The following is a 16058-nucleotide window of genomic DNA, read 5'->3' on the forward strand; positions in this document are numbered from 1 at the left end:
ACAAGAGTGGGGCTCCCTGGCCCAGAAAGCCCCCAGACCACCGCCGCGGGGGCTGCAACTGGATGCCAATCCCTCCAGTGGGGCCGCTTACGAGGCTGCCCCGCTGAAGGTCCCCGTAGGAGAGTGTCCTGAGTCCCCGCATCCTCCCATGCGCACGGGTGCTCCTCGGCAGAGTGGTGGGAGGAGTGGGCTCACGTGGCTTCCCAGGGAGCGATCGACATCGCGGAGCCTGTTGGCCCGGCTCCGGCCCCTGACAGCCCCAGGGGCAGCCAGGCGCCTCTCAACCAAACCGGTGCCCGCCGTCCACCGTCACTGCAGCGGAGCTCACCCCGGGCGCCGGCGGGAGGGGGCAGGGACCAGCGCTGGCGACAGTGGTCTCAGCGGCGCTCCGGCAGGTGCAGGCGTCCTGCAGTTGGCCCTGGGGAAAAGCAGGGACCCCGCAAGCCCAGACGCCCACCCTCCACTTCCACCGCAACCAGAGGGCAACAGCGGGAGCATCTGCCCACACCCATGAGCACATGGAGTAAGGGGACCATGGGGTCCTGTTCTCCCTCTCCCACTCATCACCTGTAGCCATAGACAAGTTATTTGACTTCGCTGAGACCCCATTTCCTCATCCAGAGATTAAATACAGCACTGACGGCTCAGCGCTGGCTCACGCCCGTAATGCCAAAACTTTGGGAGGCCGAGGTGGGAGGATCACCTGCGGTCAGGAGTTCGAGACCAGCCTGCCCAACATGGCAAAACCCCATCTCTATTAAAAATACAAAAATTAGCCAGGCATGATGGCAGGTACCTGTAATCCCAGCTACTCGGGAGACTGAGGCAGGAGAATTGCTTGAACCCGGAAGGTTGAGGTTGTGGTGAGCCAAGATCCCACCATTGCACTCCAGCCTGAGCAACAAAAGCGAAACTCTGTCTCAAAAAAAAAAGACCAGTGCTGATCTCACAGCAGTGAGTTGGAAGAGATGGGTCATGACACTTAGGGAGCATTTGGTAGGTCCCATGTCCTGTGCCCAGTCTTTGTAGGCATTAACTCATTTCCTCTCACAGCAGCCCTAGAAAGGTTTGTCTTACTTTACAAGAACCTAGAGAGATTTAGTAACTTACCCAAGGTCACACAGCAGCACGCGGAGCCTCTGGCAGGAAAGGCCCTGCTCAAGGGGCTGTACTTTCCTGGCTTAGCAAGAAGCAGTTGCAGCTGCCCTGAGGAGAGCTGGCTGGTGGAGGAGGAAGAGGAGTCATGGTGCAGGCAACCCCCAAGAGCAGGCCGTCCACGCAGACCTCTGCCTGGACTAAGGCATTTATTATCACTGAATAAATGATGTAATCACTAAGGATTTACCTCTGAGGGTTGGGACTCCAAGGACGGACCATGCATTGGTGTTGGAGCCACGACTTGTCCCAGGTCCAACTCCAGAGACCCGGCCTGCACTCTACTTTCTCACCACTCTGGGCTTCACCTGTCCTGTGTCCCCAGACCCCTACATAAGGCCAACTTCCAGCCACCTCGCCTTCAGGATACATGAGACTGTACCCAGCACTCTTTATTGGCTTTTTAGGGGAGCTTTCCAGAGGTGGGGGGCAGGGGATGAACTCATTTCCCTGGGGGGCACTCCTGGCTCCGAACCCGTCAGGGGATTTTTTTGGGCAGGGGATTGATGATCCCACTCTCGATGTATTCAAAGACTGTGTATGGGTCCTGGTCCCCATTAAGGGTGATGGCCGACTCATACAGCTGCTCCAAGTCAGCCGAGTTCCTGTAGAACAGATCCATTTTCAGCTGGACCTGCTCTTCAGAGTCCTTCGGGTTCTGCAAGAGACGAGCCTGGATCTCCATGGTGGGAGGTGGCTTGTACATGAGGTGGTACCTGCAAGGGAGGAAGGAAAGCAGGTGACCCATGGCCTGGCCCCAAGGCAAGGGAGAAAGGGACCCTCTACTTTGTTTTTTTTTTGAGATGGAGTTTCACTCTTGTTGCCCAAGCTGGAGTGCAATGGCATGATCTCGGCTCACTGCAACCTCTATCTCCCAGGTTTAAGCAATTCTCCTGCCTCAGCCTCCTGAGTTGCTGGGATGACAGGCACGCACACTACATTTGTCTAATTTTTTGTATTTTTAGTAGAAATGGGGTTTCACCACGTTAGCCAGGCTGGTCTCGAACTCCGGACTTCAGGTGATCTGCCCACCTTGGCCTCCCAAAGTGCTGGGATTACAGGTGTGAGACACTGTGCCCAGCCCAACCCTCTATTCTATTGTGGACCAAGTTAGGGTGTCTTGGCCACCACCGCCACCAAACATTTGTGTGCAAACCATTGACTGGGCCCTGGAACCACAGAGAGATCCAGGATGTGCTCCCCACTCAAGGGAGAGGGACAGGAGGACAGTGACAGGAGGACAGAATACAATCATATATGGGAGAATTCCTTCCTTCCTCCTTCCCCTTTCTCCCTTTCCTTACCCCCTCCCTCCCTCCCTCTCTCCCTTTCTTCCTTCCTTCTTCTTTTTTTTTTTAAAGACTGGAGTGCAATGGCGTGATCTTGACTCACTGTAACCTCTGCCTCCCAGGCTCAAGCGATTCTCCTGCCTCAGCCTCCTCAGTAGCTGGGATTATAGGCGTGCACAACTGCCTGGATAATTTTTGTATTTTTAGTAGAGATGGGGTTTTACCATGTTGGCCAGACTGGTCTCAAACTCCTGACCTCAAGTGATACTCCTGACCTCAAGTGATCCACCCTCCTCGGCTTCCCAAAGTGTCGGGATTACAGGCGTGAGCCGCCGTGCCCAGCCTCTTCTTCCTTTTTCCTCCCTTCCATACAATATTTATCTGCACTGAGTTCAGCATTCTATCTACTGCTGACAGTGCCATGGTAAGCAGGATAGGCATTGACCATGCTTATGGAGCTCAGTCATATGAGGGAGTGGGACATTATAGCAACTGTGGAGATGGCAGGGAATAGCACATTCACTGTTGGGAGAGACCCCAGGGATAGGGTGACATGAAGGCCATGGTACTTGAGATGGAAAAGCTAAAGATGGTCCCCAGAATGACAAATCAGGTCCTCATTTTAGAAAAATCCCTGTATATCCTCCTGCCCCGCCCCACCCCATCCCACTCCTGAGTCCCTACCAAGAAATGTGACCCTGATTGTCAGAGGAGATGGCAACAGCTGCCTCAGTGACTGTGGGGTTCTCCATCCCATTTCAACATGAATGCAGTGATTGTACCTGGTCAGACTGCAGAATCAAACTCAGAATCTACCTCCTGTAACTATGAGAAGCCTCAAAGGCAATTTGTGCCCATGGGGATGTGTTTGTACAGCCACCACCACTGGGGTGTATGATGGCTGGAGGAAAGGGCAGTGAAACGTACAGGTGACGCCCATCCAAGGCTGCTGTTTCGCACGCTGGGAATAAGCTGTCGACCCCAGGATAGAGTGGGTGAACATTTCACCAGTGTGTTGCTTTGTAGCCTTAGACACAGATTTCCTGGTTAATTCTTCCAGGCAAAGAGGGTCAACAGATACTGCATAGAACAGTCAGCTGGACAAATTCCATTTCCATAATCGTCCTTCAGCGGTCACCAGTGTTACTGCTGCAATGGTTCCACCATGGCATTGGTCAGTCAGTTGGGTCTGGCCCCTGGCAGCCCGCAGATTGCCAACCACCAGGAACACAGCACAAACCTTTCCCCTGTGACTGGATCAATTCTTCTCAGAGTCAGCCGCTCCATGATGGAGTCAAACGGCACGTTCAGGAAAAACACCCTGTAAGGGAAATAAACAATATTAATAGTGGTTTTATTTCCCGTATTTTACGGTGCTTCAACATCCTGGGGCCTTGCTAATCCTGGAGAGACTGTTCCTCCCAAGGACTGTCTAGCTCCTAGAGCCAGCAAGCAACATGCTTGCAAACCTGCCTCGCATGTACAACCCAACCTCTCCAGAGCCTGTTTACCCAACCGCCTCCTTCATCTGACTCTCGCACCCCAAGCCAGTATTTTCCCTGCCCTAAATCACCCCAGGGATGGGTGCCAGGCAACTAGAGATCATCCCTGTAGGCCAGAGCCTGCCAAAATTACTCAAACTTCGTGGTCCTATGCTCACTGTGATTTCTCTGCACCCTGGGACATGCTCTCCCCTCACTCCTGGTGCCTCCTGACCGACCCTGGGGGCCACCCCAGGTGGCCCTGCAAGGCATGGCGTGCCCTCCTTTTCTTGGGAGGTGTGAGTAATAAACTCTTGTTTCGATGACATCAGCCTCTCTGTATCATCACATGGTTACCTCTATACATTAAATTTTTGGTGCATTTAAGACAAGAACAAGCACATGGTCATGGGGCGCAAACCCCAGGCTGGACTCTCATCACCCCAGATGAGGTGGGGCATCATTTCTCACGTGTGTGAGGGGAGCCACTAGGAGCCATTGCTCAGGGCTCTGGGATACCACACTTGGAGGTCACCTGGGAGAGATGCGGGACAGAAGGGCTCCCCTGATTCAGCACAGCTCTCAGCCTCCATCACACCTGGGGGTGGGACGCCCTGGGGGAGGTGTCGTTGTTTGGATGAGCTTCAGGGGAACATGTTGTTCTCTAGAGCCACACAGACTTGCATTAGACTCTCACCTCCACTATGGACTTGCTGCATGAGCTTGGACCACTGACCCCAAGACTCAGACTCAGTTTCCTCACTATAAAATGGAGCCAATAATAGTTCCCTAGTGTGGAAGATTTAATGAGATAAAATGCGTGACAAGCTTAGTGTGAGGTCTGCACAGATTCAGTGCTGTTATAATTTAATCACCATTCCTGTATACCCTTCCTGGGACTTCGGGTTCCCTGACTGCCCCTGCCCTCCTTGGAGAGGTGCGATTGGTTGTTCTCAGCTTTCTCACTTTGTCTTTCTCAAAGGAACCCTGAACCCAAAGGAGCGGGACACTCCAAGACCACAAGCCCAAATCAGAACCCAGCAGAAGAGATGAATCACAACTCTCAGACTGGGAGCACCAGGGAATTCATCTCTCAAACCCCTAGTTCCAATGGTTTAATCTCTACTCCCCTTCTTAGGGCAATGGAACGCTTACTTTATCTAAAAACGTTTTTTTCTTTTTGAGGCAGGGTCTCACGTTGCTGCTCAGGCTGGTGTGCAGTGGCGCAATCACGGCCCACTGCAGTCTTGACCTCCCAGCCTCAATTGATCTGCCCATCTCAGCATCCTGAGTAGCTGGGACTACAGGTGCGCACCACCACACCCAGCGATGTTTTTTTCTGGAGACGGGGGGTCTCACTATGTTGCCCAGGCTGGTCTTGAACTCCTGGGCTCAATAAATCTGCCTTCTTCAGCCTCTCAAAGTGCTGGGTTTACAGGCATGAGCCACTGCATCTGGCCTATATACAACCTTAGGAGAGTGATTCTCCACTGGGGTGACTTTGTCCCCCAGAAACTATCTGGCAAAATGTCTGGAGACATTTTTCGTTTTACCAGCTGGACGGTGATGCTGGAAAGCACCTTACAACGTACAGGACAGCACCCATCGCAAAGAATGATCTAGCCCCAAATGTCAAGTGCAGGGCTGAGAAGCCCCGCCTGGGACTGTGTGTGAACAAAGGGAATGAATGACAAGAGGTCCAGCTGCTTTGGCCGGGAGAGGTGGGGCTGGGGAAGATCCAGGACCCAGCAGCTCCCACCCACAGAGCTAAGCCAGGTCTTCTAGCACAAAACCATCTTGGTTCATTTTAGAAAATAACTTCTGGAATATTCCATGGCTGACTTACTATTTGCTCGTTTGTCCTTGAATTCATTTATACATATATTTATCAAGTGCTGGCTGTGTGTCCGGCACAGTAGGAAGCTCCAGTGTTTACCAGCTCACCACATGGAATTAGGGACTACATTTAATAGCGTCTCCTCACTGACGACATTGACAGGGTCCTATGACTAGCCTGTGCAGTGTCTACTGGGGCCAAAGGTTGGTGACAACATCAGTGACAAAAAAACATCAGTGGCAGGTCGGGTGCAGTGGCTCATGCCTGTAATCCCAGCACTTTGGGAGGCCAAGGCAGGTAGATCACCTGAGGTCAGGAGTTCAAGACCAGCCTGGCCAACATGGTGAAATCCTGTCTCTACTAAAAATACAAATATCATCTGGGCATGGTGGCGGGCACTGTCATCCCAGCTACTTGGGAGGCTGAGGAAGGAGAATTGCTTGAACCTGGGAGATGGAGGTTGCAGTGAGCCGAGATTGCACCACTGCACTATAGCCTTGGCGACAGAGCAAAACTCTGGCTCAAAAAAACAAAAAACAACACAAAAAGAAACAAAAAAACCATCAGTGACAACAAACACTCTCTGTGTACCCAAAGCCTTGTATTCATTTCACTTTCAAGAAAGTAAACTCAGGCTGGAAGCACCTCTACACGTGAGGAAAACTCACAAATGAGACCTCCCTTCTTCCCTCCTAGGGCGGGAGGCTTTTCAGTTCTTTTCAGGACTATCTCCTCCAAGTCAGTGAGCAAAAGCAGCCCCTTACTGCCATCCTTGGAATTCTCCAGATGCGTTCAGCAGGCTGCCAAGAGGCCACGCTTTGGTAGGTCCAGTGGGACACTGGTTCCCATGGGACCCAGACCAGCCTTTGGGGCACAGGTGTCACCTGCTCTGACCAGAGCAACAACAGAGCGTGCTCAGGAAATGCCTGGGAAGGAATGAAGACGTGAATCCACAGCACCCAGGCCTAGCATTCGATTTAAAGTCACTGCCTACAGCTTGCTTTTTTCCCCCCATCCCTGCCAAAAAAACTCATCTGACTGGTAGAGCTGAGTGTGATCCAAAATCCTAGAGTGGACAGGATCTTAGGCATGTAATTCCCAGGGACCAGTTGCATCAGAATCCCCTGGGAGCCTCTGATGATGGTGCATGCCTATGCCCCTCGCCCAGAACTGCTGAGTCAGCGGTATTGGAGGGAGCCCAGTGTGACCCTGGTCACTGGAATCCACTGCCTTGGAGAACACCTGGGCCAGGGATTCTGAACGAGCACCCCGCAGCTTCTGTGAGCCCCAGAAATTAGATACAAACTGTTGATTACATGTGAGGATGTGTGCTCTCCTGGGTGTTGAGTGGGCAGATCAGATTATCAGAGGGATGCTAGTCCTTAAATGTGGTTATGAATCTGAGCAAAACCTCACGTTTTACAGGGAGATGAGGGACCCGGCCTTGGCAGAGCTGGGGCTGCCCCCAATCCCACACGCTATCCTCACACTCACTGTTCTCCTTGGCTTGTAGACACATTTTCATTCTCCGGATTCCCCCCGGGGAGCCACCCTGACCCCCTCGCATCCCTGTGGCTGGGCTGGAATTACCAGGTACGGATCATAAGCCTGAAAGACCCATCCCAAATGTCATAATCACAAATGCTGAAATGTTGAAAGCTCAAAATCTCTAAAGTCTAAATTCTAATGTCTAAAATCCTGAAACACAATTTCAAAAGATTAATTTCAGGTGTTGAAATCCTGAAAGCGGAATTCTGAGTGATTAGTGTGTTTTCAGTGGTGTGTGGGCTAGTTCCCTCATGTTAGGTGGGAGTTTTACCTTGTTACTGTCTTGGAAACTAAATATGGTTTAAGGACGTGCCTATGGGTGTCAAGATGGTAATGGGTGGACTTGTGGACTTAAGTTTATGTGTCAGCCTGGATGAAGAAGCACCTAGAAACGTGGTAAAGCATTCTTTTGGGCACGTCTCTGCAGCTGTCTCCAGAGGAGAGGGCTGAGTCTGAGAGGGTGGGTGGGGAAGCCCTGCCCTGCCCTGCCCTGCCCTGCCGTCAGTGTTGGTGGGCACTGTGTAATCAGCCAGGGTTCTGGAGAGAACCGATAGAGAAGGTGAACTGGTCTCTCTCTCTCAGGGCTGGGACAGGCTGTGCCTCTGCTGCCTTGCACATCAGAAACATGACTTCATCAAAGTGCTTATCACAATGCTGACTGTGTGAGCACTACATATGTACATGAAAAATTTAAAACTTCTTCTGTAAGTGATGAGATGCCCTCTTTATGCATCTGCATTTGAGAAGGATAAAGTTTCTCGAGAGTTCAGCTCTGTCGATGACTACATATGCGGTGGTGACCCGTCTGGATTTTTTGGTCAATCTTGTCAAAAAACTTAGGTCATGCTGAGGTGGGAGGATCCTTTGAGCCCAGGAGTTCAAGGCTAGGCTGGGCAACACTGCGAGACCCCATCTCTGAAAAAAAAAAGTTAGGTTGTCTGTCATGGTATTTCAGATGGTCACAGTTATAAAGCTAGGTTCCCACAATTACCAACCACAGTAGTATGCATTTATACATTTCGTTTTTTACCTATTTCTTCATGAAGATGGTTCATCTGCTCAAAACTACAATACGCGTGTGACGGTTGGTGTGCCCGAGTGTTTCTGCTTGCACTCATAAAATTATGGCCAATTTTATTGTGTAAAGTGGCCTACAAAGTGTTCTGTGGTGTTTTTAATATCTCAAATCCCCTTTTCAAAATGTAAACAAACATCTTCTAAATAATTTAAATAAGTTTTTTCCAGAATTATATTTTTGGGATTTTGATCTTTCGGCATTGTGAGTTTCAGAATTGTAGACTTTAGGGATTTATGACCTTTCAGGATTTTAACATTTGGGATTATGTCATTCAGGACTATGATCGGTTCCTGAACTAATTTGCCCCAGGGCCGCAAGGCCAGGCCTGAGGGATGCCCAGAGGTCACCAATCTGAGTGCTGGCTCCTCCTGGCCACATGAATTTGTTTAGGAGGCAAGGCTGATCCAACCTAGGTCTACGAGAGGCCACCCCAGGGCTTGCTGGAGGGAAATGCGCTTCATTTCTGCTGAGGCTGCAGCTCAGAGTTGCCTGGGGCCTGCACAAAAAGAGAGCCTGAGAATGCAGTGTACCCCAAGAGCAGAAAGATGGTGAGTGACATTGTTTGGGGCCCTGGATCAAGCTGTGCCTGTAGCTAACCTCAGCATTTCACTGATGTGAATATATACATCTCTTCTCTTGCCTAAGCTGAGTTTCCTGCAATGGTTACCCAAAGGACACATTATATGACCAGTCTTTCCAATGCCACTTGCTTCTAGAAAATGTGTGAACTTGGCTGGGCGCAGTGGCTTACGCCTGTAATCCCAGCACTTTGGGAGGCCGAGGTGGGTGGATCATGAGGTCAAGAGATCAAGACCATCCTGGCCAACATAGTGAAACCCCATCTCTACTAAAATACAAAAATTAGCTGGGTGTGGTGGCGTGTGCCTGTAGTCCCAGCTACTCTGGATGTTGAGGCAAGGAATTGCTTGAACCCGGGAGGTGGAGGTTGCAGTGAGCTGATATTGTGCCACTGCACTCCAGCCTGGCTCCCGGTGACAGAGCAAGACTCTGTCTCAAAAAAAAAAAAAAAGAAAAGAAAATGTGTGAACTTAAAACAATTGTGAGTCCCTGAGCCACAATCTCTCCTGTGAGGCCAGCTTCTCCCGTCGTCTTTCTTCTCCCTCTCTCACTTTGCCCATGCTGCTGGCTGAGGTTTGCTTCTGCCCAGTCGCCAGGAAGCCCCTCACGGGGGCCTGATGAAAGTTGCAGCTGCCCCTCACAGAAGCAAGTCCAACTGTTTCCCCAGCAGCCTGGAGGGGCCGGGAGCCATGAAAACCCACGTCCTCCCTGCACATGCGCTCGATAATGACTTCTGCTCACAATGTGCTGCAAAATAAAAGCCACCAAATAAAATATGTGAGATTGGGGAGTGTGTAAACACAGGGAGTGCAGGTGTTGCAGTGGCTTTCATCCCTGAGGCTGTGAACATGCAGCCCCCCTCACACCCCCATACTTGGAGGCCCAACAGCAACGCCGAAACACGGCTGTCACTGTGGCTGGCGGCTCTGGATGCCAACCCAGCAGAAAGAAAGCTAGTTTGGAAATCCCTGATAATTGAAGCTGCTTCATAAACAAGCCCCATTTGAAAGATTTTTAACCCAGCGTATCAAGACTGCTTGTCGTTATTCAAGGAAATGGCTTGTGAAAGGCTGGCAAGATCAGAAGCACAAGGACACCAGATGGGTGCTTGAAGCACGCTGCTGGGGACAGCCTCACTGCAGAGGACACTGCTCCATGCTGGAAGCTTCTGATTATCCTGGCTCATGGCGCCTAGTGCGAGAGCCAGGTAGGGGGTACAGGGGCAGCCTAGGCCACTCTGCTGAGAGCTACTGCCCTGTGCATGGCCCCAGCTGCTGTTTTTTTGTTTTGTTTTGTTTTCTGCTGTTTATTACAGGAAACCGAGCATAGTGAAAGCAAAGAATATTCAAAACAGGGTGTGCTGGGCAGACCCTCCTGGTGTGGGTGAGGGCAGTAGGTGCCTGGATTGGCCAGGGGCAGGCACTCTATCTGCTCCTGGGATTACAGAACTTCAGCTTGGTGGATGCTTCAGGAGGGGAGGTGGAAGGTGTCTTGGGAGGCCTCTAATGCCTGCTCCAGGTGGGCACCCTGGATTAGACACCTCAGCACCTCCCTGGAGCTTATTATTGATGCAGATCGCAAGCCCCACTGCCCACGCACTGGACTGGAGTCCACATTTTAACAAGATCCTCAGTGATTTGTAGGCATATTAAGGTTGGAGAAGGGCCACTCTGACTGGTGTTGAGAATCATCTGGAAGGCTTGCCTAAAACACGGTTCCAGGCACCCCTTCCCCCAAGAGCTACGGAACCAAAATCTCCAGGGGAGGGGCTGGGAGGCCTGTATTTGTAAATCAGCCGCTCGGGTGATTTTCATGCCCAGGCAGGTATGGGAGCCATGGCTGTCATCCACGGTCTCACCCCAGCCGCACCCTGAAACCAACAAGAGCTTTGAGCACAGTGAGGCCTGGGCTCCACTCCCGGAGATTCTGGTGTAATTGGTCCAGGGTGAGGCCTGAAAATGGGGATTTTTAAAAGCTCCTCCCTGGGTGTAGAGGCTCACATCTGTAACCCCAGCGCTTCGGAAGGCTGAAGCAGGAGGATCACTTGAGCTCAGAAGTTCCAGACCAACCTGGGCAACATAGTGAGACCCCATCTCCACAAAATTTTTAAAAATTAGCCCAGCATGGTGGTGTACCCATAGTTCCAGTTACTCATGAGGCTGAGGTGGGAGGATCCCTTGAACCCAGGAGTTTGAGATTGCAGTGAGATAATCACACCACTGCACTCCAGCCTGGGTGACAGAGCAAGACCCTGTCTCAATAAATAAATAAATAAATAAGTAAGTAAACAAACAAACAAACAAACAAACAGGCTAGGCACAGTGGCTCATGCCTATAATCCCAGTAGTTTGAGAGGCTGAGATGGGCGGATCACCTGAGGTCAGGAGTTTCAGACCAGACTGGCCAGCATGGTGAAATCCCGTCTCTACTAAAAAATACAAAAATTAGCCAGGCATGGTGGTGTGTGCCTATAGTCCCAGCTACTCGGGAGACTGAGGCATGAGAATCACTTGAACCTGAGAGGTGGAGGTTGCAGTGAGTGACGATCATGCCACTGCACTCCAGCCTGGGTGACAGAGCAAGACTCCATCAATCAATCAGTCAATGCTCCTTGAGTGACTGTAGTGTGTAGCCAGGGTTCAGCACCACTGCCCTGATTCAATCTACTTAGTCTACCTAGTCTACTGGGTCTGAGAGCTGAGGGGTCCCCACTCTGTCATCCTGAGCATTGGTGTCAGATATCCAATGACAACTGGGATCTCCTGACCCACCCTTGTAATGCCCCCTCTAGCCACACTGCCTGAGGCCCTGTTTGAAGAACACAGGAAGCCTCCTTCTTCAATGATCTTGAAGCTCATCCTCTGCTTTCATCACTGAAAACTGAGGGTGAAATTTACTCTGGATCCATGGATAGATTTGATAAGTTCAAAGATGTAATGTACATCTTGATCTTAACCAATACGCCTCCATTATTGAGAAACCCTACATGAAGCACTATGATATAACCACAAGGAGATACCGCTTCACATTCAGTAGAATCACTATTATACATTTAAAAATAAATAAAGTGTTGGCTAGACTACAGACTGGCCGGAACTCTGGAACATTGCTGGTGGAAATATAACGTGGTGCAGCTCCCGTGGAAAATGGTATGCTGGCTCCTCAAAAAATCAAACAGACATCCACCAGTTCCACTTGCGAGTAGATAACCAAAAGAACTGAAAGCAGGGACCTGAACAGATATTTGTACACCAGCATTCTTAGCAGCATGATTCACAATAGCCAAAAGGTGGAAGCAATCTAACTGTTCATTAGCAGGTGAATGGATAAACAGAATGGGGTATATACAGCCATTCATTGCTTAACAACAGAGATACCTTCTGAGAAATGTGTTGTTTTGTGAACATCATGGAGTTACTCAGACCTAGTTAGGCTACAGTCCTGTATAGCATATGACTGTAGTGAATACTGTAGGCAATTATAATGCAATCGTAAATGTTTGTGTATCCACACATATCTAAACGTAGAAAAGGCACAGTAAAAATACGGTATCAGAATCTTATGGGACCACCATCGTATGTGTGGTCTGTCATTGACCAAAATGTTGTTATGCAGCGTATGACTGTACATACAATGAAATATTATTCAGTCTTAACAAGGAATACAATTCTGACACATGCTAAAACCTGGATGAAGCTTGAGGACATTATGCTAAGTGAAATAAGACAGATACAAAAGGATAAACATTGTATGACTCCACTTTTTGAGGTTCCTAGTCAAATTCACAGAGTCAGAAAGTAGAATGGGGCTTCCGGGGCAGGAGGAATGGGAAATTGGGAGTTAGTGTTTTTAATGAGTACAGAGTTTCAGTTTGGGGTGATAAAAAAGTTCTGGAAATGAATGGTGGTGATGGTTGTACACTAATGTGAAGGTACTTAATGCTACTAAACTGCACTTAAAGATGGTCCAAATAGTAAACTTTATGTTATGTATATTTAACACACATACAGACACAAGTAGTGAGTAGACATGATGAAGGCAACTGGGGAGAGTTCTCTGACCTTGAATAAACTTACAATTTAATGAGGTTCTGAATATATGCATGTATACAAATAAATGGATGGACAAAACAATGAACCATATAGTAGTAGTATTATTATTTTAGGTAGAGTTTCACTCTTATTGCCCAGGCTGGAGTGCAATGGTGTGATCTTGGCTTACTGCAACCTCTGTCTCCTGGGTTCAACTGATTCTCCTGCCTCAGCCACCTGAGTAGCTGGGATTACAGGCATGGGCCACCACACCTGGCTAATTTTGAATTTTTAGTAGAGATGGGGTTTCTCCATATTGGTCAGACTGGTCTTTAACTCCCAACCTCAGGTGATCTGACCACCTCGGCCTCCCAAAGTGCTGGGATTACAGGCATGAGCCACTGTGCTTGGCTCAATAATATTAATTCTACACAAACAAAATGCAAATGCTACATAAACTTTTTCAGAAAATAGAGGAGGAAGAATATTTATTTTATTACTCAGCTTTTCCTTGATACCAAAACCCAGACAAAGACATTACAACTACAGACCAATATCTCTCATAAACACAAATGCAAAAATTCTTAGTAGAATGTTAGCAAATTTAATCTAACATTACATAAAAAAGAATAATACAATACAACTAAGTGGGATTTAGCTTGTGAATGGAAAGCTAACATCCAGCACTAGCAGTCAATCAATATAATTTACCATATCATTCAAAGAAAAAGGTTTATAATCATCTCAATAGATGTTGAAAAAGATTTGACAAAAATTTACACCAATTCCTGATAAAAACTCTCAGCAAACTAGAAATAGAAGAAAAATTCCTTAAGCCAATAAAGGGCATTTACTAAAAAACTATAGTTAAGACCATACTTAATGGCCAAAGACTAAATAATTTCTCCCTAAAATTGGGAACAAGGCAAGAATGTCCACTCTTACTTCTATTATTCATCATCATACTGTGGGTCCTGGATTGTACAATAAGACAAGAAAAGGATATAACAAGTATATAAACTGAAAACAAAAAACCCCACCACTGTCTCTATTTGTCATCTATTTGTCAATGACATGATTGTCCAAATAGAAAGTCCCAAAGAATTTTCAAAAAAGCTACTAGAATAGGTAAGTTTAGTAAATTCACAGGATACAAGATCAAGATATAGTATAAAAATAAAATATTTAGGGGTAAAGTTAACTAATACTAGGTCTCTGTACTGAAAACTACAAAACACACTGAAAGAAATCAAAAAGACAAATAAATGAGTAAGCTATACCATGTTCATAAATTCAGAGGCTCAATATTGTAAAATGTCTATCATCCTCTCCTAATAGATCTATAGATTCAATGCAATTTCAATCAAAACATTCCAACATGGTTTTTTGTTTGTTGGATGGTTGGTTTGTTTTTGAGAGACAGGTTCTCACTCTATTACACAGGCTGAAGTGGAGTGGTATGCAGTGGTAAAATCATAACTCACTGCAGCCTCAAACTCCTGGGCTCAAGTGATCCTCCCACTTCAGCCTCCTGGAAGGCATAAGCCACCATGCCCAGCCAACAAGGTTTTTTGAAGATTCTATACAAGTTCATTCTAAAATTTATATGAAAAAAAGGAATTTGAATTATTAAAAAACTGTTTAAAAAGAAGAGCAAGTTGATTTTAAGACTGACTACAAAGCTACAGTAATCAAGACAATGTGGGAGCATTAGTGAGAAGATAGACACATAGATCAAATGAATAGAATACCAAGTACAGAATCAGACTTAAACAAATGTCAATTACTTTTCAACAAGGTTTGAAGGCAATTCAATGGAGAAAGAATGGTCTTTTCACCCAATGATGCTGGAACAACAGGACATCCACATGCAAATAATAATCTTGACCCATACCTCACACCATATACAAAATTCAACTCAAAGTGGATCACAGACCTAAATGTAAAACCGAAGACTTATTAGACTTCTAGAAGAAAATCTTCATGACTTTGGAATGAAGATTTTCCTAGATAGGACACCAAAATCATGATCTATAAAATAAGAATTGATAAATTAGACTTTATTAAAAACCTAATTAAAAACATTACTCTTCAAAAGACATTAAGAAAATGAAAGTTAAGCCACAGACTGTGAGAAACTATTTGCAAAACACATACCTGACAAAGGATTTGAATCTGGAATGTAGAAAAATGTGAACTATATGCACAACACATGACATACAAAAGGAGGCACAGACAGACTCCTACTACCTTGGTATTTGCAAATTTGACACTCAAACTGGGAAGATCTGGTCTAGAAAAACAGTTTCCTAAAAAAGGCTTAATCTGCCTCCTCCTTCCATGGCAATGACGCTGTCTGGATTTTAAATGAAGTCTCGACTTCTATCACACAGAGCCTCTTCCTGGGGCTGCAACACACATCCAGGGCGTGCTCTTCCCAGGCAGGCTGCAGCTGATTCTGGCTATGGAATAATTATGGGGCCTCCTCTCAAGGCGAGCTATGCAGCAACCAGCACTGAAGAAGGGAACCAGAGGCAAAGGAGAGACGCCTAGAAAAGTGCAAAATGATGCGGTAGATTGCCACTTAGAATGGTCTGTTTACCTTTATTAAAATGTGTGCCAGTGACACATCAGAGTGGAGTCATAACATACAAGCTGCTACCAAATTAGTCTTCGAGCAATGGTGACCTGTGGGGCATTCACATCACACAGAGCAGGGGTGGCCGTTTTGTATGGGTTTGTCAGGACAAGGCCTCTGCCTAGTCTAAAGGCAGAGAGAGGCCGCATCCATGCCTAGGGACAGCTGTGAGCAACAGGCTGTGAGAGAGTGCAAGCTGAAATGGAAGACGAGGATGGCAGAGAATGAGAGGAAGAAAACAGTCTTGGGAAAAACTAGGCAGAGGGCAGAAAGTGCGAGGGAGTCGTGCAGAGACAACCAACAAACAGAAAACCAAAACGAGCAGGCGGAGTCAGCCTCTGAGTACACTGGGTGTGGGCAGTCTGAGCACAGGCTCTGGGTCAGCCTTGCTGGTGCTGTGTCCTTCATTCCTGGCAAATGTT

At 47.8% G+C, this 16058-nt stretch overlaps 1 protein-coding gene across 10 annotated transcripts in view; it reads right to left on the reverse strand.

Annotated features, from left to right (window-relative positions):
- Window positions 1–1510: 1510 nt before the first annotated feature.
- Window positions 1511–16058, reverse strand: part of AK8 (adenylate kinase 8) — a 159646-nt gene continuing 145098 nt past the window's right edge. For all 10 annotated transcript variants that reach the window (XM_078330612.1, XM_078330592.1, XM_035261328.3 and 7 more), the window contains 2 exons: window positions 3685–3765; window positions 1511–1871 (listed from right to left, as the gene is read on the reverse strand). In XM_078330612.1, the coding sequence (XP_078186738.1) occupies window positions 1634–1871; window positions 3685–3765 (319 nt within the window). In that variant the 3' untranslated portion in view covers window positions 1511–1633. The remainder of the gene's footprint in view (window positions 1872–3684; window positions 3766–16058) is intronic.

This window comes from Callithrix jacchus, chromosome 1 (genome assembly GCF_049354715.1).
Source record: "Callithrix jacchus isolate 240 chromosome 1, calJac240_pri, whole genome shotgun sequence".
Taxonomy (NCBI): domain Eukaryota; kingdom Metazoa; phylum Chordata; class Mammalia; order Primates; family Cebidae; genus Callithrix; species Callithrix jacchus.